Genomic DNA, 26,887 nt, shown 5'->3' on the forward strand with positions numbered 1-26,887 from the left:
TTTTCTTATTTATTTATTTATTGGGTGATAGCACAAATTAGACCTTTCTGGCCCCTCGAGTCATGCTACCCAGCAATATCCAAATTTAATCCTAGCCCAATCACAAGGACAGTTTTACAGTCAACAATTAACATACCAGCTGGTACGTTTTTGGACTGTGGGAGGAAACCAGAGCACCCGGAGGGATCCCACATGGCCATGGGGAGAATGTGCAAAGCTCCTTACAGGCAGTGGCAGGAATTGAACCCGGGTCGCATATACTGTAAAGTGTGATGCTAGCCATTATTCTACTGTGTCACATGTCCATTAGGTTGGGCAACAGACTGTAAGTTAACAACAATAACTTGTACTTAAATGGACAGAGAGGCCTAGGGCGTGAATTTCCAAACTGAGAACCTTGGCAATTGAAAACAGGGCCCCAAGTAGTGGAGCAATTAAATTAGTTCTCAATGAGCTGGTATAGGAGGACTGCAGTTGCAGCACAGGAGATGACATTATTTTTGTCATCTATGTGTAGCTCAGCAGTGAAATGTGTTCGATAATGAGGTTTGTTGCAAACGTTTACTTTGCTAAACCACCTATTTAAGTTCAACTTATTGTTAACATTAAAATATATGGTCCCAAAACTGCACTTGAGAAACTCTGTTTTAAAACACTAGAAACATTAAAAAAAAAGACGTGCAGTTTGGTAGGTTAATTCGCTGCTGTAAGTTGCCATTCCTGTATAGCTAAGCAGTAGAATCTTTAGTGAGCTGAAGTGAACGTGGAGCAAATAAAACAGGATTGGTGCAAGGGTTCCCAATTCTTTTTATGCCATGGTCCCCAACCATTTACCGAGGGGTCTGTGGGCCCCAGCTGGAAACTCCTGCATTAACGCAAATGGGATCCTGATTGTTGGCATGGGCACAATGGGCTGAAGGGCCTGAATCTATGAGGCTGCACAGATAAATAGAGGTGAGGCACTGGAGGAATTTGAAAACTATGAGGAGGATTTTAAAACTGAATCACTGTTGACCATACGCACCAACTACTACTGGGATGTTTAAGGAACTTGGAGTTGCTCTGTAATGATTTGCTGACATGAAGTGCGATTGCCCTGGTGTGAGGCAGAGAATTGAGAGCGACACCAGGGGTGTGGAGTAGAGAGGGGAAGGACTCCAGATTGAATTTCTTTCAGCACTGGCTTCTGGCTGTGGATGCAGCCAGTCTGCACCTCTTCTCTCACATTCCTCCAGGTCCAGGAAAATCTAGTGGTGACTTTGCATGAGTTCACTCGACCCCACCCACCATTATCAGGAGCCAACAGAGCAGCCCCCCACCCCCCCACAACACTGTTGTCCCTTCCTTTCCAAATCTAAAGTTAAATTAGACAAGGAGCAGAAGGAAAGTTAGCAAAGTGTGCGACTCAGAAAGAGAAGCTCTGACATTCTCTCTTAAGGACACCCACAAGCTGACAAAATTAATTAGTACTAGTGTCGTGACTAAGGTTACCTGACACTCCAAAGTCAGACTTAAGTTTATTGTCATGTCCACATGGGTACAGTAGAAAAATTACTTACAGCAGACTTCGGAGGTCACCTCTCTCCTCTCAGGCCAAGCAGAAACTGGTCCTGTCCTAATGTGCATACCTTGCCTCTCATTCAACTTGCCTTGGCACCTCTCAGCCCACACTCAGGGGATCCTTGCACCCCTGCAAAATGCACTTCCCTCCAGTGCATTGCAACACCCCCAGGGTCAACTATGCCACTTAACTGCCAATGAAAAGGTTGCTGAAATAATGCAGGGGCACCGCAAGACACTTCAGACAAGCAAGTGGTGCTAATATTGACACCCAGGCCACCAACAGCCTGTACAGGGACTCCAAGCTAATCTTCCCTATTACAAACATACCCCCCTAGGGTGGGGTTATCCAGAACTAGAGGAAACTGCCTCAAAATTGAGGAGCGACCCTTTAGAAGAGGTAGGAGGAATTTTTTTTAGCCTGAGAGTGATGAATCTGTGGAATGCTCTGCCACAGATTGCAGTGGAGGCCAAGTCTGTGCATATATTTCGGGTGGAAGTTGAATGTTTCCTGACCGGTCAGGGCATCAAAGGATATAGCATGAAGGCAGGTGTATGGGGTGGAGTGGGATCTGGGTCACCCATGGTGGAATGGCGGAGCAGATTCAATGGGCTGAATGGCCTATTTCTGCTCCTATGTCTTATGGACTCTGCAGGCTTAAGAGATTTGGTGAAGTAAAAGCAATTATCCCAATAAAGTTGTAAGTGTTGGAAACCAATAGCATATGAAATCAGACCAAAGACACTTGCAAATTTCTGCAGTTGTACTGCAAGAGCACTCTGACTTGTATCACAGCCTCTTATACAGTCTCCAATGCACAGAATCAAACAAGTGCAGAGAGTAGTAGTGTCAGCCTTAAGAAAGCAGCACCAGTCTTTAAGGAGCCTCAGCATCTTGTACAGCCCCCTTTCTCATTACTACCATCAGGGTGATGGTATAGGAGCCTGAAGAGACACACTCAGTGAGTTAGGAACAGCTTCCTTCCCATCATCATCAGAATTCTGAACAAAGTCTATGAACCCATGAACACTGTGTCTTACTTATTTTTTACACTATTTACTTATTTTGTAGTTTACAGTATTTTTAATGTCTTTGCACTGTGTTGTTGCTGTAGAACAATTTTCATGTCATCTAAGTCAGTGATCCTCCTAGAGGGCTACACCTTGTCGTGGTTCGGAGGCTTGTGTGCCTCAATGACCTGCAGAGCTATGTTGGCTGGAGTCAGGGCTTTATGGTTTGGATCTTGATAAGGTAACCCGTGCCAAACAGGTCAAAGGGTAAAGGCCAGACTGGGAGTGGTCTACCGGTCCTCCAGGTTCAGGAGGTTCGGTTCAGGGCTAACAACCCTGACTGGTCAAACAAAATTGTTCTGGAAACAGCAATGAAGAATCTTTCTACATCTGTGTGTGACGGTATTCCTGAGTCTCCACCGGGGACAGTAGTGAAGACCAAGAGGAAGCCCGTGACATGATGACCACCACCGGAGAGGGAAGGCTTCACTGCTGCCTGAAACACCAGCAGTGTTAACAGGCAGTAAGTAAGGCAGTGAAAATAAGCCTGATTGTACTTCTGTGTCTGGAGCACTGGACACCAGTTAGGGAAAGTTTCTGATCTGTGATTCCCAATTCATTATAAATAGAAAGAAAATCCAGGGAAAATTCAGCACTCACTTCCAGAGTGCTCCCTGGCCCCCTGCTTATCCCATGATTTTCAGATTAACAACAAGCTGACACCTACCTCATGCACTTTGAAGAAGTCAGAAGACTCCAGGGCTTTCCGGATCTCAAGCAGTCGTATCAGGTAGGCTTGCTACATGTTCAAAGAATTCAGAAAAGCACATGGTCAGTCTCACGACATGGATTGAGATAATGTCCCTGGTCTTGCGCTGGTGATGGGTGGGGCACTCACGTGGACAAGTTGCAATCCCATTCTTCCTTCATTATCTGACCCCCCACCCCCACCCTGCCACTCCGACACATACTGCCCAAACACCCAACCATCCTGATATTGTGCCTCATACCTCATTTGATCCTTTCAACTCCCAGTCTTGTTACTTAACCTGGAGTCATGAAGCAGGGAGACCACCCCTTCAGCAGCCATCGAGTCTGCACCCATTTTACATTCAATCACCCACTTGCACACAAGGGGCAAGTTACAGGGATCAATGGACCACCCAGCTGCATGTATTTGGGGTGTGGGGCAACGGCTGAGCACTTGTAAGAAACCCACAGGGTCCTAGTGAGAACGTGCAAACTCCACACATTAAGCGCCCGCAATCAGGGTTGAACCTGTGTGTCAGAAGCCGTGAGACCACAACTTCACTCGCTGCCCCGCCACGTTAGCCTTTTGTCAAACTACTGGTGTTTTGGGTCCGGCATTGCTAAAAATGTGTTACCATGATGTTCTTGCTTCCATCGACAAAGTCTTCAAACACCTGAAGAATCTGTTCCTTCGTTTTGGTCTTTTTGAAATTTGTGCTGCCTACATTGTCTGCTTTCTGCAAGGGAGAGTGAGAAGACAGTAACAATTATACCCAGGGCAGAACTCAGGCTCCGAGTCACATAATAAACCACTGACATTGTAATGTTGTTGCTTTCCAGATGTACTGTCCCAAATACATCCTCCCTGGTTAAAGTTGCACACCCTAATTATCTGTGTTTCTCAGAAACTTCGGCCATTGATGGAGAGGGGCAAGCTAGCTTGCTGCTCTCTAGGTCTGCTCATCCCTGCACTGAACTGAGGCTCTGGACTCACTTTCGTGAACGTCAGTTCTGAATGTTATTTGCTTATTTTATTGTCTGCACTATTTGTTTTTCTTCCCCCTGCACATTAGGTGTTTGATGGGTCTTTATTTGTTGTAGTAGGTTTTTGGGTTTCTTTGTTCTGTGGCTGCCCACAAGGAGACGAATCTCAAGGTTGTTTAATGTATACGTACTTTGATAATAAATGTACTTTGAACTTTGTTGTGTTCATTATTTTTCTCAGGTAATGCTCCTTAAGCAATAACACACTCCCTGACACGTAACATGTAAAATTTCCCCCTCAGGTACCCTTTGCTGAACATATTTTTGTCTGCCTTGAAACAAATTCCCCAACCCCACTGAAACACTGTTACCACAGGCTCCTCTGTTGCATTTAACAAAGTGCTGGAGGAACCCAATGGGTCAGGCACCATCTGTGGAGGTAGCTGGTCGGTCGAAGCCACATATTGGGTCACAGTGCTTCCGCAGATGCCGCCTGACCTACTGTGTTCCCTCAACAGCTTGCTTCTTTTGCTCTGGAGACCAAGTATAGCCTCTAGCAACCCTCAGAGGCATTTTCCCTGTACTCCCTCAGAGAATCAGGTGTCCATTTTATTTGCTGGAGATATACAAAAGCTCAGTAAACAGTAACCCCCTTCCCTAATTATCCATCTGCCTGGGCTATCGAATAATTCCTGCCTTACCCAGCAGAGCCTGCACACCACACAACGGCCTCATCAGCCACTTCACAACTGGAGTGAAAGCGAGTCATTCATGATGATAAGGAATGGCCGTAGAGAGTGTCCCTCTTGCACTGCATCTTGCAACTTTTTCAAGCTTCTACTACTTCGTCTTTGCTCCCCTTGAACCCTTTTCAGATGATCAAAAGGCCTGTTTCTTCAATCTTGTAGCCAAACCATACCCCCTGGCATATATAACGGGGATTTCTTGCCAAGGTCAGTTGGCGAGATTCCCTGGACAGCTTTTAAGTAGTTTTGTTTCTCTTACAACTCATCTTTTTTTAATGTAAACAAATGGTATGAAAAGCTATGTTGAAACTGACTTCATTGTTAGTCAAAAGACCAATTTCGTACACAGTCATGAAAGTTGTCAAAAACTGCAAGAGGATCTTGATCACCTGAGTGAAAGGGCTGAAGACTGGCAAATGGCTTTCAATCCATGTAGGTGTAAGGTGTTCCATTTTGGTAAGCTGAACCTTTGGTAGGATTTATACAGTGAATGGTAGCATCCTGGGGAGGGTTACGGAACAGAGAGACCTAGGTGCATAGTTCCCTGAAAGCAGTGTCACAGGTAGATAGCGGGGTGGTGGAGAAGGCATTTAACATGCTGACCTCAATCAGACAGGGCACTGACATCATGTTGCAGTTGTACAGGATGGTGAAGTATTATGTTCAGTTTTGGTCTCCCGATTATAGAAAAGATCTCATTAAGCTGGAAAGAGTGCAGAGAAAACTTCCACGTATGATGCAAGGACTCAAGGGCAGTGCATTCCAGGCACCCATCATCACCCTCTACCCATCATAGAGGTAGGAAAACCTACCTCTAACATCCCCCTTGTACCTACTTCCAAGCACTTTAAAACTTGTGTTAGCCACTTCAGTCCCGGCAAAAAGCCTCTGGCTATCCAAATAATCAATGTCTCTTATCATTTTATACACCTCTATCAGGTCACCTCTCATCCTCCGTTGCTCCAAGGAGAAAAGGCCGAGTTCACTCAACCTATTCTCATAAGGCACACTCTCCAATCCAGGCAACATCTTTGTAAATCTCCTCTGCACCCTTTCTATAGTATCCACATCCTCGCTCTAGTGAGGTGACCAGAACTGAACACAGTACTCCAAGTGGGGTCTAACTAAGGTTTTGTATAGCTGTAACATTACCTCATGGCTTTTCAACTCAATTCCACAGTTGATGATGGCCAATACATCATATGCCTTCTTAACAACACTGTCAACCTGTGCAGCAGCTTTGGGTGTACTATGGATATGGACCCCAAGATTTCGCTGATCCTCCACACTGTCAAGAGTCTTACCTTTTATATTATATTCTGCCTTCAAGTTTGACCTAGCAAAATGAACCACCCCACACTTATCTGGGTTGAACTCCATCTACCAGTTCTCAGCCCAGTTCTGCATCTGCATTAACGTCCCTCTGACAACCCTCCACACTATCCACAGTAACTGCAAATCGAGACAAGGAGACTGAGAGAGAGAAAAGGCTGCATGAAATTATGAAAAGATTAGGACTGAAAGAGAGGGAGGATAAATCAATGATCAAGAAAGGAGCACAAGAAGGGAATGTTTTGAACGCTTTCATATTTTGCTGGTGAAAGTTCTGGTTTATGATTGGAAGCTGATAATTTGGAAGTCCCAGATGAGGTGATTGTCATTAAAGAACACATCACACAAAAGTGGTGGGACCTAAGCGGTCGGGAATGGGCCAAGTTACCTCCAGAGAGTGCGATCAGAAGCAGAGCCGTCTATGAAGGTCAGACAAGATCGCTCCTAACCTTTGAACTATGTCACTATAGTCCCCCATAAGGTCACAGTTGTCCTTTGGATTAGTGAGTGTGGTCTGACCATCATCCCCGCGCTCACACCAACCTTACAGAAACACCAATCTGTTTAAATCCCCTCAGCACCAAAAGCACTCGCCTGTGGCAACTCCCAGCTGCTAATTAGTCCACCAGCAATGTCTTTAGGGTGTGGGAGGAAGCCAGAACACTCAGTGGAAAGCCACAGTAATATGAGAGGCACTGAAGTTCCCCAAAGACAGCACAGGGGGAAGAGGTGAACCCAGGACATGGGAGTGGCACCACTGGCCTCGTGTCACTCTGAAGATTAGCATTTTGTACTGGCTGGGAACTGAACCCAGAGCTCCAGGGTGGCACCTCTGCACGACTGCTGCCGAGAACAACTTGTCAGAGAAACGGCAGAAACATTTGCTTGCACAGTACCATGCAAAAGTCTTAGGCACTTATGACTTCTGCACCATACTTTGTAATTTTATGTATTACACTGTACTGCTACTGCTGCAAAAAAAAACAGATTTCACGACATATGGGAGTGTTGATAAACCTGACTCTGTATTGTGGACTGAAAGTGGGAAGAGGATAGGGAGAGGGTTGGGAAAAGGAGAGTCCTCTGCCACCTTTCCCACACCCTTCCTGCAGCAATCCACACTAGCCATTCCCGACATCCTTTGCTCCCGCACTCTGCTCCATGTTGACAAATACAGTACTATGCAGAAGTCTTAAGCGCCCTATACAAATGTGCCTAAGCCTTTTGTGCAGGACTGTATTTCCCCAGGAGAAGGATCACAAAACACTTCTTTAACATGTCTCCAGAAGAGTAAAATTAACCCCCAATCCTCAGGTACCTTAACACCTTCAATGCGAAAGCCTAGTGTTGCTGTAGAACTGAGTGATTCTCTCCACTGCATGTAACGTGGCTTGGTAATGGCCTGCTGAGCGTGCTCCTGTGCTGTCGGTGCGAGAGGGTCAACCTCTACCATCTTCTTGTACATGTCGTTCCGCAGCTTTGGTTTTTCTCGAGCTTTCATTGGCTCTTCCTCGAAGTACGTCCTACAGAGGAGAAAGGATGCAGACGTTGGAGACTGGGATGAATTTTCCCTGTGGAGGACACCAAATCCATTTTAGAGCAGGCGCACTGTGTCACTGATAAACCCTGAGATGCTCAGGGGCCAGAAGAGGTGCCTGAGAATGATTCCAGAAATGAAGGGGTTAATGTATGAGGAATGTTTGATGGCTCTGGGCCCGTGCTTGCTGGAGTTTAGAAGAATAAGAGGGGATCTCACTGAAACCTATCTAGTTTGAAAGGCCTAGTCAGAATGGACTTATGGAGAATGATTCCTATAGAGGGCAGAGAGAAAATAATAACTGAGCGATGATTGAACAGCAGAGCAGGTTCAATGGGCTGAATGGCCTAATTCTGCTCCCATGTCTTTATGGGCTATGGCATTACAGGTGAGTTTTGGACCAGACAGCACAGCCTCAGACTTGAGGGACGTCCACTTAGAACAGAGATGAGGGGATTTCTTTATCCAGAGGGTGATGAATCTGCGGAATTCATTGCCACAAACGGTTGTGGAAGCCAAGTCATCAGCTACATTTAAACAACACACACAAAATGCTGGTGGAACACAGCAGGCCAGGCAGTATCTACAGGGAGAAGCGCTGTCGACGTTTCGGGTCGAGACCCTTCGTCAGGACTAACTGAAAGGAAAGATAGTAAGAGATTTGAAAGTAGGAGGACGAGGGGAAAACGCGAAATGACAGGAGAAGACCGGAGGGGGTGGGGTGAAGCTGAGAGCCAGAAGGGTGAATGGCAAAAGGGATACAGAGCTGGAGAAGAGAAAGGATCATGGGACGGGAGGCCTCGGGAGAAAGAAAGGGGGAGGGGAGGTGGAGAACAGGCAGAGTGATGGGCAGAAAGAGAGAAAATAAAAGGAGGGGGGAAAAAACTAAATATATCAGGGATGGGGAAAGGGGAGGAGGGGCATTAACAGAAGTTAGAGAAGTCAATGTTCATGCCATCAGGTTGGAGGCTACCCAGCTGGTATATAAGGTGTTGTTCCTCCAACCTGAGTGTGGCTTCATCTTGACAGTAGAGGAGGCCATGGATAGACATATCAGAATGGGAATGGGATGTGGAATTAAAATGTGTGGCCACTGGGAGATCCTGCTTTCTCTGGCGGACAGAGCGTAGGTGTTCAGCGAAACGGTCTCCCAGTCTGCGTCTTGTCTCACCAATATATAAAAGGCCACACCGGGAACACCGGACGCAGTATACCACACCAGCCGACTCACAGGTGAAGTGTCGCCTCACCTGGAAGGACTGTCTGGGGCCCTGAATGGTGTAGAGGGAGGAAGTGTAAGGGCAGGTGTAGCACTTGTTCCGTTTGCAAGGATAAGTGCCAGGAGGGAGATTGGTGGGAAGGGATGGGAGAGACGAGTGGACAAGGGAGTTGCGTAGAGAGCGATCCCTGTAGAAAGCAGAAGGGGGGGGAGGGAAAGATGTGCTTGGTGGTGGGATCCTGTTGGAGGTGGCGGAAGTTATGGAGAATTATACGTTGGACCTGGAGGCTGGTGGGGTGGGAGGTGAGGACAAGGGGAACCCTATCCCGAGTGGGGTGGCAGGCGGATGGGGTGAGGGCAGATGTGCAGGAAATGGGAGAGATGCATTTGAGAGCAGAGTTGATGGTGGAAGAAGGGAAGCCCCTTTGTTTAAAAAAGGAAGACATCTCTTTCATCCTGAAATGAAAAGCTTCATCCTGAGAGCAGATGCGGTGGAGGCAGAGGAATTGTGAGAGACAGGGTGGGAAGAGGAATAGTCCAGGTAGCTGTGAGAGTCTGTAGGCTTATAGTAGATATCAGTAGGTAAGCCGTCTCCAGAGATGGAGACAGAAAGATCAAGAAAGGGGAGGGAGGTGTCGGAAATGGACCAGGTAAATTTGAGGGCAGGGTGAAAGTTGGAGGCAAAGTTAATGAAGTCTACGAGCTCAGCATGTGTGCAGGAGGCAGCGCCAATGCAGTCATCGATGTAGCAAAGGAAAAGAGGGGGACGGATACCCGTATAGACTTGGAATATGGACTGTTCCACAAAGCCAACAAAAAGGCAGGCATAACTGGGACCCATACGGGTGCCCATGGCTACACCCCGGTTTGGAGGAAGTGGGAGGAGCCAAAGGAGAAATTATTGATTAGAAATTATTAGTAAGAACTAATTCCGCTAGACGGAGGAGAGTGGTGGTAGAGGGGAATTGGTTAGGTCTGGAATATTTAAAGTGGATTTTAATAGGTTCTTGATTAGTCTGGATGTCAAAAATTAGGGGAGAAAGTAGGAGAATGAGCTTGAAAAGGATAAGTCAGGTGGGGCAGGCCCAATGGGCTGAATGGCCTAATTCTGCTCCTATGTCTCATGGTCTTTGGGTGCTACTAACATCATGGGCCGCACAGCTTCAGCACAGTTAACTAGCTCATAAGAGCTGCTATCTCATGGCTACATCGACCCAAGTTCAGTCTTGTCTTCTGGTACTGTCGATTTGCACATTCTCCTGGTGACTATGTGGGTTTCTCCCCTTACCCTCAAAGAAGTGCAGGCTGGTAGGTTAAATGGCCACTGTCGATTGACCCCAGTGTGTAGGTAGGTGGAGGAATCTGAGTGCTGGGTGTCAATGATAACGTGGGAATCAGTGTAATAGATTGATATTTTGGTCGGAGTGGGCTCGATGGTCCAAAGAATCTATTTCTGTGCTGTATGAACCTATCTTCCAAGAGAACCACAATCTTTTAGTGGTTTCCCATTCTGTGCCTCAATGACCCAGAGAGCTATGCTGGCTGGAGTCAGGGCCTTGTGCTTTGGCTCTTGGTAGGGTCTCCCATGTCAAACAGGTCAAAGAGTAAAGACCAGACTAAGATTGGTCCACTGGTCCTCCTGGTTCAGGGTTCAGCTCAGGGCTAACAACACTAACTGGTCAAACAAAACCGTTGTGGAAGCAGCAATGCAGATTCCTTCTACATCCAAGTGTGGTGGCTTTCCCCAAGTTTCCACTCAGGATTTGCTTGAGTAGTGAAAACGGGGAGGAAGTTACTGATGTGAAGACCGGAGATAGAGGACATTCACTGCTGCCTTAAACACCAGCGGTGTAACAGGCTGTAAGTAAGTATGAATCCAGAACTCCTTCTGGTTTAAAGTTCTTACAGACTTTGCAAATTGGTGTTTATAAAACAATGAGAGGCACAGAGAGGAGAGTGAGTCAGAATCTTTTCCCCAGGGTAGAAATGTCAATTAATAGAAGACATGCACTGAGTTGAAAGGAGTCACATGTAAAGTTCTGTGGGAAATGTTTTTAACACACAGAATGGGAAATGCCTAAAGCGGGGGCTGTCAGGGGTAGAGGTGAAGGCAGACACAACTAGTGTTTAAGAGACTATTAGACAGACAGACTCGTGAAGCAGTCTCCCAATCTATATTGGGTCTCACCGATATTTAGTTTAACATGGCATTATGTTTGACACAATGGGCTGAAGGGCTATCCTGTATTTGTAAAAAGAGTGCTAAGTACTGAAGTTCTTTCTTACATGTTTATTCGCTCAGTTCAACAATTATTTGGTTTAAAATGTCAACTTAATTTAGTGTTTCCTTAACTGTTCTGTGCTAGGAACCTGTGGTTTGGCACCGAAGGTGTTGCAGGGTCTGCGATTGACACCAAGACTCTCATGCTCAAACTGTGCAAAGAAATAAAGACATGCATTGTTCCGATCAAAGTCAGGTGGTAACCCCGGATTCAGAAGGGAATTATGGGTGCTTCTCCCCATCTAGTCAGGGATGGCGAGGCAACTACTAAGCTGCAGACAAGGTCATGGAGTAGGGTGGACTAAATTACATGAGGCAGGATGGCATGCACGTGGAATGAGCTGCCAAAGGAAGTGGTTGAGGTAGGTTCAGTATAACAATTAAAAGATACTGAACCTATCTTTAGACGTAGATAGGAAAGGTTTGGAAGGTTACAGGCCAAACATTGGGCAAACAGGACCAGTTTGATAGGGAATTAGGTTCGTGTGGACTACTTAGGCAAAGGGTCTATTTCTACTTTATAAATCTAAGGGCAAGTGAATTACTGCTTCTCCTGGAGCATCTACTTACATCCCTGGAATGTGGGAAGGGAAGAAGTAAATGGGCCTGTGGTGTATTTCCTGCAGATGCACAGGAAAGTACTGTCAGAAATCTTTATTTCAATATGCAGCAACTGCAGTTTTATTTTTGCTTTTCAATGTTGAGTCTTTCATGGTGAATTCATGGTGAATTAACTCTGGACTCTTTGACTTCTCGACTTCCACTGAGACCACCATTTTAATGCAAGGATTTCCGATGTTGATTGGCCTAAGATCTCGAATGCTACTCTAGCACCATACTTTGCAGTATAGTAAATGCATCCTAAAATAAGTAAAATCAAAAATAACTCTCCTACACAAAAGGGAAACTCAACCGGATTCACACAGACAGCTTCGACTAGATTCTTGTGGTTTTTAAGCAGTGGAGTCCTAGGGGGGGAAACACAGATCCGGTGTGATAGACATCTACAGAGCTGTCAGTGAGACCTTTCTTATCTCAGCTTGTGAGCAGGCATTCTGAAAATGGGCCGATCAGGAAAAGAATCTTAAAGCTGTAGTAGAAGAAACTGAGAGCGCTGGTAATCTGCCGATATGTGTGGGAAGGTCACAGATTACAGAGACAGGTGTTTGTAGAGATAGAGAGGGGCATATGCATGCTGACTGAGAATATTTACATTGAGATGTTACTGGACCAGGAGCCAATATAGGTGAGGGAGCACTGGGAAACTGGGCAAGTTAGGATATGATCATAAGCAGAGGAAGAGTTCTGGATTAGTTCATATTTGATGGGTGCAAGGACACATTGTAGGAGACAATCTTTCAATAAGCAATAACAAACACACATCTATCGACCAGCAGAAGGTATGTTTGTTGAGTGAAAGGGAACACGAGTCCCTTGTCAGGAGGTAATGGGCAGAGGTCCCATTAACCTTGACTGCAATGAATAACATTTTTGGCAGTTGGTTTAATACAGATCTCACTTCTAAATCATCAAATTCATTGCTACGTTTCCTATATTGCCTCAACAGTGGCACCTCAAGTGTTACTTGTGTCTTTATTTTCTTAGGACGTTAAAGTGATTTGGCAGGTCACCAAACAAGATAATAAACTTGTACAGGTGTACTGTTGAAGGAATCCTAACGAGTTGCATCATGATCTGGTGCAGCAAGCTGAATGCATAGAAGCTGCAGAGTGCAGTGGACTCAGCCCCAAAACACCACACATCCATCAGTAATATCTCCATGAAGTGCTGCCTACAACACCCATCACCAGAGATTCCCACCGTCTGGGCCAGGCCATCTTCTCGTAGCCTCCACGGGGCAGGAGGTAGAGAAGCCAGCAGACCTGTACCACCAGGTCCAAGGACATCTACTGTGTTTCCCTTCAACCATGTGGCTCCCGAACCAACCGTTACAACCCTAATCACTTCCTCAGTATGTTATTATGTCCACTTCATTCACATAAAAAGGATATCATTTTTGTTCTAATTGTGTCCTTTTTTGTAAAAAAATGTGCGTGATTTATGTTTAATTTACTTTTTACTTGTGATGCAGCTGCAAGTAAGTTTTTCATTGTACCTCTGACATGTACTTGTGCATACAACAATAAACTCGACTTTTGACAATAAACTTGACGTGAAACAGCTCGAAAAGGCTTCCTTTTATTTCTGGCTCTTCTTTCTCTTTCTCTCCACTTTTCTTAAAGCAAAGAGGTTAACTCTGAGTCACCTTAAACATGAAGTTCTCACATACCTTACTCCCATTTTACAGTCCATAACACACGGGCTGTCAAACTCGGCCAACAAGTCATCCAGCTCAATGTACTGCTCTTCTCCTTTTTTGATCACACCGTGGTAACATGGTACAAAAGGAGCCAACTGGTCCGCTTTTAGTTGCTCAAAGCACATCTTCTCATTTTCACTATATTTCTTCAGGATCTTCCCACCATCCCCTGGTTTGAAACTACCTAAGTGGGAAACAGAGGAAAACTTTATTTTTTAACATACAGGAATAATGACAAAAATGAAAGGTAATATTACCAATGAAGACGCATCATGGCGTATAAACTATCTAACAGCTGTCCAGTGAGTTGCTGGGAGGTAAGGATCTGGATTAAATTGGGTGGAGTGGAGACGAGTTCTAGACAGATTCAGGGAAGACACCCTTGAACACAAAGGAACCTTAAAGGAGTAGTCAAAAGATAACAATTGCTTGTTTATCAACAGTAAAATGATACCTTGTGGGGCCAGTTTAAGTCTACACCACACTAAAGAGTGCAAGGCACAGCTTATGAGCATCCATTACAGTCAGGAGGTTCCAGGCAATCTGCAAAGCTCAGGGCAAGATCAGCAGAGATCCAGGAAGGGGGAGGTTCCAGACACGTTCAAGAGGTGCTCCAGGCATGAGAAGAGTCAGGAATGTTGGTGAAGGGACGGGCAGGTTTAAAAGGTAAATCTGGACAGGATCATGGGGAGGTAGGAGAGGCTCTTGGCTTGGTTCAATGTTTAGTAGCCCTACACAAGCACTCCTCCTTTCAAGAAAACTGAAGATGATTAAAATATAACTTCCGGGCTTCTAGTTTCCAATAAATTAATCTGAAAAGAAAGCTATCACTGCTCCCTGCTCAGGCCTACGTCTATCTTCTTCACCTTTTCACTTGAATCAGCTAAAATGGGAATAGAGTGAGGAGGAGGTGGAGAACATGGGAACTGACCAGCTAGAAACAATTGAAATTGAGGCCACAATCCCTGACCACTGGACAGATTGCAGCAAGCAAGTGTGGGAATTAGTCTGAGGGTTGTTATCAGCTCCTTCAGAAGCTCATATGAGCTGACAACGCTCAAATACAAGGACATTTTGTCCTTCGCCCTTTGTCGAGCTGACAGTCCAGACCACAGATACCAGAGAAAACAGTAAACAGGAAACAATGAACAGAGTACGCAGCTCACAGAATCTGCCCACATTAGTACATCTAACAATAAGTTAAGAAAACCTGGTTGGACAACACGTGCAACATCAACTGGAACATTTATATTTGTTGTCACATAACACAATATTATGTAAACTTCCAATCATTTAAAACATTACAGGAGGTTGATAACACCCATCCAATTGGATTTGCAAGATTATTCATGAGTTGAAATGAGCCTTACTGTTCTGAATAGCACACGTAGTCTGGTTTGGTGGTTGTGGGTTTGAGTGTTACCTCAACAATAGGTGTACGAAATGTAATGATGAAGAGATGATGTTACCTCTGGCTGGGGTGTTTAGAACCAGGGGCCATGGAGTCAAAATAAGGCTTCAACCTTTCAGCACAGATTTGGAAGAAATTTCTTCAGAGGGTGGAGGTTCTTTGGGATTCTGTACCCAATAACACTGCAGGATCATAGCTTAGAAACAGCCGAAAGCAGACCTCACAGTGCCACCCCTCCCCGAATCTGTATTGTCCACTCATTTATGCTAATCCTATATTAATTCCCTTTTGAAAGTTCTCCCCAAAACTCCACCAGACTCTACTACTTACCTACACACGAGGAACAATTTGAAGTAGCCTACAAATCTGTATGTGGGAGGAAACCAGAGCACGCAGAGGAAACCCATGTGGTCAGAGGGAGAATGTGTCAATTCCACACGGACAGCAGCTGAGGTCAGGTTTGAACCTGGGTTCTCCAGCTTCGTAGGGTAGCGACTCTACCTGCTGTACCAGAATCGGCTCATGTGTTTTTACAAGATCAAGGTTGACAGGGTTTAAGTGCAGGGAAAGGTAGCTGAAGGAAACAGTTAGATATGATTTCTCTGAGTGACAGAGCTAATATGAGGGGCTGAGTGGCCTCCTTTTGTTTCAAATGTTCTTTCTTATGAATAATTAAATTTGACCCATCAGACGGCCCATTAGACTCTGAGAATAACGGCAGAGTTTTCCCAATGCTCTGGCCCACATTTATCTGGCAAGGAAGGATTTAAGAAATGATGTACTGGCATTGGAGAGTCCAGAGGAGGTTCACACAAATGATCCTGGGAATGACAGGGTTAATGAATGAGGAGCATTTGATGTCTCTGGGCTGGACTGGCTGGAGTTTAGAAGAATGGGAGTGGGGGCCAGAGAAGAATCTCACCAAAACTTGATGAATATTGAAAGGCCTAGATGCAGTGGACATGGAGAGGATGTTTCCAAGAGTGGGATGTTTTCTCAGACCACAGTCCTAGAATACAAGGACATCTCTTTACAACAGAGATGAGAAGGAATTTCTTTAGCCAGATGATGGTGAATCTGTCAATTTGTTGCCATAGATGGCTCTGGAGGTCAAGACATTGGGTATGTTTAAAGCGAATGCTGATAGTTAATTGATTAGAGAGAGAAGGCAGGATGAAGTTGAGAGGGAATATAAATCAGCCATGATTGATTGGTGGAGCAGACTTGATGGGCTAAATAGTCTAATTCTGTTCTTATGTCATGGTATTTTTCCCTCAAGCAATTTTACCGTGCCAAATTCTCAGTTCATTGCATCAATACTATTCATAAGAGTTTGCAAATTGACTAGCGTCTTTTCCTTCATGCTTATATGCCACCTTTGGCTCTGATGCTCAAATGTTCAAAAGCGTTACGTTAATGCAAATTCCCCCTTTCATTATTGTAAAACAGCGATAAAAGAAAGCAACACAAAATGTCACTTACAAATGCATGTTGCTTCAGAGTCTATGTCTATGAGTCTAAGTGTCTATGAGGAGAATTACCTGAATGACCAGCCAGTTGAATCCAGCAATATTCCTTCTTGAAGGAGACTTTGAAAGGTGAATAGTGTTCTTTCCTCTTAGCTTTCACCCGGGGGTTATTCTGCAACAAGAGAAGAGGTCTGCAATGAAGTTCAACTACATTCATGCAATAAGGGTTCCATGTGGCACCAGGGTCATTGTGGAGGAAACTAGAAAGGAGATCAAGGAAACAGTGCGGTGTCAGTGTTAGAGAGAGAGGGAGTAAAGGATGGAGAAAAGGATCGATATTACAGAGAAAAGGAGACAATAGACAGACTAAGGTAGTGAAATGAAGAAAATAGTGAGTGGAGAAAGGGATGGAAGAGAAAAGACAGCAAGAGACAGAGAAAGAGAGAGAGCGAGATAAAGTAGGAGAGAGTTAGAGAGAGATCAGAGATAGAGTGACAGAGAGTGATATAGAGTGAGAGATCTTTAGCCTCCACATCTCTCTAGCTTTCTATTCAACACACGTTACTGATAACATGCAAAGCAATATTTCACACAATGCCTTTAACACAGCATTCCAAGGCAGTTCTCAGAATTACCATATAAACAAAAACACAGATACTGAGCCATGCCAGCAGATAGAAGTACAAACAGAATGGCACCTGCTCTGCATATGACCACATGAAACTGTAGACTAGAGTTGTGCACACAGCTAGTCTATCAGTGAAATCAGTCCATCACGGAAAACAGCCTCTCCTCCATGGATTCCTCTACACATCTCTCTGACTCAGTCAAGACCGTAAGGTATAAGAGCACAATTAGGCCACACGGCCTACTGAGTCTGCTCTATATATAAGGGACACTCTATATATATATCACTCTATCTCCGATCTCTCTCTAACTCTCTCCTACTTTATCTCGCTCTCTCTCTTTCTCTGTCTCTTTCTGTCTTTTCTCTTTCGAGTCTTTCTCCACTCACTATTTTCTTCATCATTTCATCATAGCCGATCCATTTTCTCTCTCAGCCCCAATCTCATGCCTTCTCCCTGTATCCCTTCATGCCGTGACCAATCAAGAATCTACCGAGCTCTGCCTTAAGTATACGTAAATACTTGTCCTCCACAGCTGCCTGTGGCAAAGCTTTACCACTCTGGTATTAGAATGGAAAGTAGCCAACATAATCAAAGATCTCACCCACCCCAGGCATTCATTTTTCTCATTCTTCCTGTCATAATAAACTGCTTCAAAAGACTAATCACAGCACATATTAACTCAAGCGTCCCAAACAACACTGACCCACTGCAATTCATCTACTGTTGCAACAAGTCTATGATGGAAACCATCTCCCTGGCCCTATAATTATCTTTGGAGCATCTGGACAGTAGAGACACCTAAGTTAGACTATTGTTTATTGACTACTGCTCTGCCTTAATTCCAAGAAAACTCGGCACGAAACTGATACCTGGGTGGAGGCAACTCCCACTGCACTAGATCCTTGACATCTTGACCAACTGACTACAATCAGTAAACTTAGGCAGCAATACCTCTACCATCTCTCTAGATGGTAGGTCAGGGTTTATTCTAAACCCTGATGCCCCTAGGTTACAAACTCAGCCTACTGCTCTACTCCCTGTACACCCACAACTGCACGGCCAGATTCTGCTCTAAATCCATCTACAAGTTTGCAGACGATATCACTGTAGTGGGCATTATCTCAAATAATAATGGACTGGAGTACAGGAAGAAGATGACAAAAATCTTTCCCTCGATATTAGCAAAACATTGATTTCAGAAAGGGGAGCGGTGCCCATGTTCCTGTTTGCATCAAAGGTACGGAGATTAAAAGGGTTGAGACCTTCACCAGCAGCCTGCCTTGGTCCAACTACGGTATGTAGACACCATGGCCAAGAAACCTCGATCAAAAAAGCTCGCTGGTGCCTCTACTTCTTCAGAAGGCTAAAGAAGTTTGGTATGAACCCATTGACCCTTACCAAAGTTCAAAGTAAATTTATTATCCAAGTACATATAGCTCAACATATACAAACCTGAGTTTTATTTTCTTGCAGGCATTCACAGTAAATTTAAAGAAACACAGCAGAATCAATGAAATACCGTACTCAACAGAGATGGGCAAACAACCAATGTGCAAAAGACAACAAACTGCGCAACTACAAAAGAAAAAAAACCCATAAATAAATAAGCAATAAATATTGAGAACACGAGTTGTAGAGCCTTAAAAGTGTGTCCATGGGTTGTGGAATCAGTTCAGATTTGGGGTAATTGGAATTGTCCCCTCTAATTGGGTGAGAGATAATAACTGTTCCTGAACCTGATGATATGAGTCCTGAGGCTCCTGGACCTTCTTCCTGATGGTAGCCAGCGAGAAAAGAGCATGAACTGGGTGGTGGGGGCCCCTGTTGATGGATGCTTCTACTTTAGAAATCACAGGTTAATACTGTGAAAATAATGTGTCAATTACAATTAATGCATTCAGCTTTTGCCTGTGTGTGTCACTGAGTGCAGTTTTTGGGAGCTGCAACCAAGAAACTTCAAAGGAAAATAAGATCTCAGCCTTTAAACTGGTCCAGAAATTGATAGTGAAGTCAAAGAGTCTGCTCGCTCTCTTCCCAATGCCACCTGAGCCTCAGTCATTTTGTTTTTCTGTAATAACTTCCTCCAGACATTTTAAATGCAAATATTGCGGTACCTCAGTCACCATGCTCTACAAATGTCACTCCATTCAAAACAGGAACTTGCTGCGTGGTTGTTTCAGAACACTGTGCTGTTAAGTGCAACAACAGCCTGCAATTGGCGACACAGGTTGGTCCAACTCAACCCAGAGAACTTTATGACACTGAACTCAGGAATGATGGACAACTATGAGACAGCAGCAGTTACAAAGGCAATCTTCCACTGAATCTAATCAGTTAATCAGTGGTTTTGCAGCCTTGCAGCGTATTATGCTTACGCTGCTAAAACTGTATACAACTTTAATAAATATCTCATGCCCTACTGAATGCAGAGCGCCACAAATGATGACAGAGAAGAAGGAGATGTGAACTCTGTCCTGCTTGTGCAAATCCCAGTTGCCCATGTGGTGTTTTTCCCTCTTGCTCCCTCTTGAGCACCAGTAAAAAATCTTCCTTTTCAACCACCCCTGAAGTGAACTCTGTGAATAAAGAAAACAGTTTCCATTCGTCACATCTAAGATGGCACAGTAGTGAAATGGTCAGCACAACGCTTTACAGTACTGGCAACTCGGGTTCAAATCCCATCACTGCCTGTCTAGAATTTGTACGTTCTTCCCGTGACTGCGTGCTCCAGTTTCCTCCCACAGACCAAAGACCTACCAGTTAGTAGGTTAATTGGTCATCATTATACATTGTCCTGTTATTAGGCTAGGGTTAAATTGGGAATTACTGGGCAGCCCGGCTTGACTCTGTGCTTTATCTCAATAAATAAGGAAATATCTTCAATTGAGGGTTGGAATACGGAAAGGAACAGGACAGGGTAAGGTGTGAGCACTGTGCTTGGAAATAGGGTGTGAGGGCATTGATTGCCCAATAATGGGGGTGAAAGTGCAGGCATCAAGTGCCTGGGGAGGGGCTATGTGTGTGGTCAGAGTTCTTGAAAGCAGGGCTGGGTGGTGTAACTGGAGTGCTGTGCGGAATGGCTGGGCTATGGGACAGGATCTAGGGCCTGGCTGGGAAGACAAGCTGGTGGACAGGTAAAACAAGACCAGGAATGTGGACGGGCGCGTGACTGTGAGCAGGAGAGTGTTTGGGATGGGAAACTGCAGGCCGAGGTGGGGTCTGGATTAGGGACCAGGTACTGATCACAACTGGGTTGAGGAACCAGACTGTGATGGGGTTGGGAATCAGGTCCCAAGGCCACGACTGGAATCAGGAACTGGAATGTGGCTGGAATAGTGGGAATCATTTCTCCCAGAGAATCCATGTGATTTTGTTTAAGAAGTGCCCAGGAGCATAATTCCTAGCTTCTGACAACTGAAATAATCCAGTACCCAAAAGATCTAATGAACTTTGCCATTTTCATCTTCCCCTTTAAATTTTCCTGTCCTTGCCTGCATACCTGTCAATCTCTACATTTGAATTTTACAACTTGTTCCTTTCTCTTTATAGTTCCCGCTTTTCCCTCTCCATCATTTCCTTGGCCAAGTTTCGCATATCTGCAAAACCCTCCTTATTCTCAGAATTGCTTGTTATTTGCCAGGGCTACTAACATCCTCTGTCCACCATTTTGCACTGTGTGTGTCCTGTGGGATTTGACTCCAAAGTAATGCATGTTTGTTAAAACTGTTTGTTAAAATGATTGCTGAATGTGTATTCTGGTTAACAGGAAATGAAATAGGGAGCATGTGAAAGGGAGGGAGAGGGAGAGGGAGAGGGAGATATATATATGTAAAGCAAAAGAGGCCAAAAAATGGAGTCACGAGCAGACCCGGAAAATATAGTGGTGACTGGCAGGTGGTGGAGAGCTGAAAGAAAGATAGAGCAGACCAAAATGAGGGAGACCAGAAGAGGAACGTAGTCAGGTAGAGAAATACCAAAAAAGACTTAAAATGGGTTGTGAGATGCCATTTTTTTCACATAAGAGAGTGGTGAGCCCACGGAACGGGCTGCCAGAGAAGAAGGTAGAGGCAGGAACAATTATAAGAGAGAGAAAGAGGAAATGAGGTAAAGGACAGAAGCTAGTGAATGGATTATGACAGAGTGTGGTGTGCAAACAGAGATAATATGTGTATGACTGAAGTTCATGCTCACAGAAAGTGAAGCTGAGCATGAAGGATAAGAAATAGAAAGCTAAGAAGTCAAGTCAAGTCACTTTTTATTGTCATTTCGACCATAACTGCTGGTACTGTATGCACACAGTAAAAATGAGACAATGTTTTTCAGGACCATGGCGCTACATGACACAGTACAAAAACTACACTGAACTACGTGAAGACTACACTAGACTACAGACCTACCCCAGACTGCATAAAGTGCACAAAACAGTGCAGGCATTACAATAAATAATAAACAAGACAATAGGCACAGCAGAGGGCAGTAAGTTGGTGTCAGTCCAGGCTCTAGGTGTTGAGGAGTCTGTTAGCTTGGGGGAAGAAACTGTTACATAGTCTGGTCGTGAGAGCCCGAATGCTTCGGAGCCTTTTCCCAGAAGACAGGAGGGAAAAGAGATTGTGTGAGGGGTGCATGGGGTCCTTCATAATGCTGTTTGCCTTGCGGATGCAGCATGTGTTGTAAATGTCCGTAATGGCGGGAGGAGAGACCCCAGTGATCTTCTCAGCTGACCTCACTATCCGCTGCAGGGTCTTGCGATCCAAGATGGTGCAATTTCCAAACCAGGCAGTGATGCAGCTGCTCAGGATGCTCTCAATACAACCCCTGTAAAATGTGATGAGGATGGGGGGTGGGAGATGGACTTTCCTCAGCCTTCGCAGAGAGATGCTGTTGGGCTTTCTTTGCTATGCAGTTGGTGTTGAGAGACCAGGTGAGATTCTCCGTCAGGTGAACACCAAGAAATTTGGTGCTCTTTACGATCTCTACCGAGGAGCCGTCGATGTTCAGCAGGGAGTGGTCGCTCCGTGCCCTCCTGAAGTCATCAACCATCTCTTTTGTTTTGTTCACATTCAGAGACAGGTTGTTGGCTCTGCACCAGTCTGTTAGCCGCTGCACCTCCTCTCTGTATGTTGACTCATCGTTCTTGCTGATGAGACCCACCACAGTCGAGTCATCGGTGAACTTGATGATATGGTTCGAGCTGTGTGTTGCTGCACAGTCGTGGGTCAGCAGAGTGAACAGCAGTGGACTGAGCACGCAACCCTGGGGGGCCTCTGTACTCAGTGTGATGGCGTTGGAGATGCTGCTCCCGATCCAGACTGACTGAGGTCTCCCAGTCAGGAAGTCTAGGATCCTGTTGCAGAGGGAGGTGTTCAGGCCCAGTAGGCTCAGCTTTCCAATCAGTTTCTGAGGGATGATTGTGTTGGATGCTGAACTGAAGTCTATGAACAGCATTCGAACGTATGTGTCTTTTTTGTCCAGGTGGGTTAGGGTCAGGTGGAGGTGATGCACCATCAATAACTCACACTGAGACGTAAGGCGAGATATCGGCTTTTATTGACTGGAAGAAGGAACCAGGAGTGAGTGTCCATCATACTATGTCCTGGAGACTGAGGCCGAGCGTCAGCCTCAGATCGCCTTTATACCGGGGTCTGTGGGAGGAGCCACAGGAGCAGTCAGCAGGGGGCGTGTCCAGACAGGCATGTAGTTCACCACAGGAGGTGGTGGCAATGGCGTCATCTGGTGAGCGGTTGGGACGGTACGCAAACTGCAGGGGGTCCAGTGAGCAGGGCAGCAGGGTCTTGATGTGCCTCATGATGAGCCTCTCGAACACCTCATGATGATGGATGTGAGTGCAACGGGACAGTTGTCATTGAGGCAGGACACTGAAGACTTCTTTGGCACAGGGATGACGGTGGCAGCCTTGAAGCACGTTGGAACGGTGGTACTGCTTAGGGAGATGTTGAAGATGTCGGTGAGAACATCTGCTAGCTGGTCTGCACATCCTCTGAGCACTCTACCAGGGATGCTGTCTGGTCCAGCAGCCTTCCGTGGGTTGACCCTGCACAGGGTTCTTCTCACATTGGCCACGGTGAGACACAGCACCTAGTCATTTGGAAGAAGGGTGGACTTCCTCACCGCCACGTCATTTTCCTCCTCAAAACGAATGTAGAAGTTATTCAGCGCATCTGGGAGGGAGGCATCACCCACACAGTCAGGTGATGTTGTCTTGTAATTGGTGATGTCCTGGATGCCCTTCCACATGCTCCGCATGTCACCCCTGTCCTGGAAGTGACTGTGGGTTCGCTGGGTGTAAACACGCTTTGCCCCTCTGATGGCTCGGGACAGTTTGGCCCTCGCTGTTGTTAGGGCTGCCTTGTCGCCTGCTCTGAAGGTGGAGTCACGGGTCCTCAGCAGCGCACGCACCTCTGCTGTCATCCATGGCTTCTGGTTAGTGTGCGTAAACAAAACAGTAAGAGTTGAAACAGAACAAGAGAAAGTGAGAGAAGGGAAAGGTGTAGGAGAGAAAATTAATTCAAAAAAAGGGGATGGGGGATAAAGGGAGAGAGAGGACAAGTGAATTACTGAGTGATGGGGGAATGAGAGAGTGAGATGGAGAAGGAGAAAGACATGAGAAAGAATGAATGATTCAGATAGGGATTAGAGTGGGAAAGACAGCAAGGAGAATTACAGTGAGAGATAGAGATGATAAGAAAATCAACTGGTACCAAGGAATGTGGGAATGAAACTGGGTGGAAAGACAGAATTACAGGCAAAGGATCAACTGAGAGAAAGAGGATTGGGGTATAAAGTCAGTGTGACATGTGGAAGGCAGAGAAGCAGAAAAGATTAAGAACAAGAAATGAGGAAGGGAAGGGAATGAAAATTAAAGTGTAGAGGAAAATAGAAAAGGGGAGGGTGAGAAACCAGGTTATTGTAGGGTAGGAAGTCATGTGACTCCCAAATGTAAGTAGTTTACCAATATGGACCTGCTTGATAAATATTCCCAGAACCAAGATCAGCAAAAATGACTTCCTCATTATTGAACCATAAAGTTCAAGCAACTCCTTTTGAACGCATCTCAGGAACTGCACCCCTATCTTTTTCCCCTTGCTATTGCTATTCCAGTCTCTATTTGAATAGCAAGATCCTCTTATCACCCTGACTTTTGCACATTCTGATAATTTCCCTGTTCTTGTTCCGAATACCAAGAAGCCACTTACATCACAAGAGCCTTCATGATAGTGATGCGAAAGACTCTGCAAATATGGGAACCTAAAATATTCACAATAAATTCCTACAGACATTCAGGCAGTGCTCCATTTATTAAGTACTGTACTAAACGGCAACCACACAGTGTGTACCAGTAATCTTTCTGTTAGGTAACATATCAAGGTCAAAAACAATTCACTTCCACTCCAATTCTGCCGATTTCCAGGTGAATGATGAGTTCCGTTTGGGACTGACAGACTCTCCTACAGCTGCGACAGAAGGTGCGTAACATAGTTTGAGAAGTGATGTGGCACTTCCATTAAAAGCTTTGGGTTTCCAACTGCTCCAGAGTTGAAGTTCTCAATGCACCTTCTCTTTTTTTGAGCAGTGAGGGGATAGTGTTTCTCAGGCATTGATGGGAGGCCTAGAAAAGGTCTTTAAATCTAGAAGACTAGAGCATATAAGCAAGGATGTACCGTGGAGGCTTTATAAGATTTTCGTCAGACTGTGTTTGGAATATCGTCAGTGATTTTGGGCCCCATTATCAAAGGTAAGATATATTAGTTCTGGAGAGGGTCCAGAGGAGGTTCACAAGAATGAATGACTAATCTTGTGAGGAGCATTTGAAGCCTCTGGGTCTGTACTTGATGGAATTCAGTTGGATAAGGGGTGATCTGATTGCAACCCACTGGATACTGAAAGGCTTGGATAGAGTGGATGTGTAGATGTCCACATTGGAGGGAGAGTTTAAGATCCAAGCATACAGACTCAGAATCCCTTTAAAACTGAGTTGAGGGGTAATTTCTTCTGACAGCCTGGCGAGCCTGTGGAATTCATTGCCACAGAGGGCTGTGAAAGTCAAATCATTGCGTGCATTAAAGGCAGAGATAGGTATTTGATTGGTAAAGGGGTGGAGTAAAAGTCACAGAAGAAGATGGGGTTATGGGATTAAATGGGGTTAAAAATAATCAGCTACAATTGGATGGTGGAGCAGACTCGATGGGCCAAATGTCCTAATTCTGCTCCTATACCTTATGATCATATAGTCTTATGAATCATTTCCTCTATCGGCCTATAACCTCTTGCCTCGGCAGAACTCCAAGCAGTAATCTGTGCAGGAGTCTGGCATCTGTTATGAAAGAGGAAATTGCGACACATTTGGATGGCAGTAGAAGGATCAGTCCAAGTCAGCATGGATTTATGAAGGGAAAATCATGCTTGACTAATTTTCTGGAGATTTTGAGGATGTAACTATGAAAATGGACAAGGGAGAGCCAGTGGATGTAGTGTACCTGGACTTCCAGAAAGCTTTTGATAAAGTCCCACATAGGAGATTAGTGGGCAAAATTAGGGCACATGGTATTGGGCGCAGAGTACTGACATGGATTGAAAATTGGCTGGCTGACAGGAAACAAAGAGTAGTGATTAATGGGTCACTTTCGGAATGGCAGGCTGTGACCAGTGGGGTACCGCAAGGCTCGGTGCTGGGACCACAGCTGTTTACAATATACATTAATGATTTAGATGAAGGGATATGGCTTATGTCTTGGTAAACTCATTTATATTGTAACTATTGTTTATGTTTTTTTTCATATGTAATGGAATTTGTATGTTTGTAATTTCTTTATCAATATATCATTTGTATTCTGTTCATATTACTAATAATAATAAAAAGATTTAGAAAGAAAAAGATTTAGATGAAGGGATTAAAAGTAACATTAGCAAATTTGCTGATGACACAAAGCTGGGTGGCAGTGTGAAATGTCAGGAGGATGTTATGAGAATGCAGGGTGACTTGGACAGGTTGGGTGAGTGGGCAAATGTATGGCAGATGCAGTTTAATATGGATAAATGTGAGGCTATCCACTTTGGTGGCAAGAACAGGAAGGCAGATTACTAAGTAAATGGAGTCAAGTTAGGAAAAGGGGAAGTACAACAAGATCTAGATGTTCTTGTACATCAGTCAATGAAAGCAAGCATGCAGGTACAGCAGGCAGTGAAGAAAGATAATGGCATGCTGGCCTTTATAACACGAGGAATTGAGTATAGGAGTAAAGAGGTCCTTCTGCAGCTGTACGGGGCCCTGGTGAGACCCCACCTGGAGTACTGTGTGCAGTTTTGGTCTCCAAATTTGAGGATGGACATTCTTGCTATTGAGGGAGTGCAGTGTAGGTTCACAAGGTTAATTCCCGGAATGGCGGGACTGTCATATATTGAAAGATTGGAGCGACTGGGCTTGTATACACTGGAATTTAGAAGGATAAGAGGGGATCTGATTGAAACATATAAGATTATTAAGGGATTAGACACACTGGAGGCAGGAAGCATGTTCCCGCTGATGGGTGAGTCCAGAACTAGAGGCCACAGTTTAAGAATAAGAGGTAGGCCATTTAGAACAGAGATGCAGAAAAACTTTTTCCACCCAGAGAGTGATG

General features: G+C 45.0%; 1 protein-coding gene across 1 annotated transcript in view; it reads right to left on the bottom strand.

The window, feature by feature from the left end:
• Window positions 1–26,887, bottom strand: part of LOC132383051 (inositol-trisphosphate 3-kinase A-like) — an 88,933-nt gene that overhangs the window by 5,983 nt on the left and 56,063 nt on the right. Inside the window, exons 2-6 of the mRNA XM_059953775.1 lie at window positions 16,693–16,792; window positions 13,711–13,924; window positions 7,702–7,906; window positions 3,957–4,058; window positions 3,299–3,370 (exon numbers count right to left, since the gene is read on the bottom strand). Coding sequence (XP_059809758.1) covers window positions 3,299–3,370; window positions 3,957–4,058; window positions 7,702–7,906; window positions 13,711–13,924; window positions 16,693–16,792 — 693 coding nt within the window. The remainder of the gene's footprint in view (window positions 1–3,298; window positions 3,371–3,956; window positions 4,059–7,701; window positions 7,907–13,710; window positions 13,925–16,692; window positions 16,793–26,887) is intronic.

Source organism: Hypanus sabinus, chromosome 2 (genome assembly GCF_030144855.1).
Source record: "Hypanus sabinus isolate sHypSab1 chromosome 2, sHypSab1.hap1, whole genome shotgun sequence".
Classification (NCBI taxonomy): Eukaryota; Metazoa; Chordata; class Chondrichthyes; order Myliobatiformes; family Dasyatidae; genus Hypanus; species Hypanus sabinus.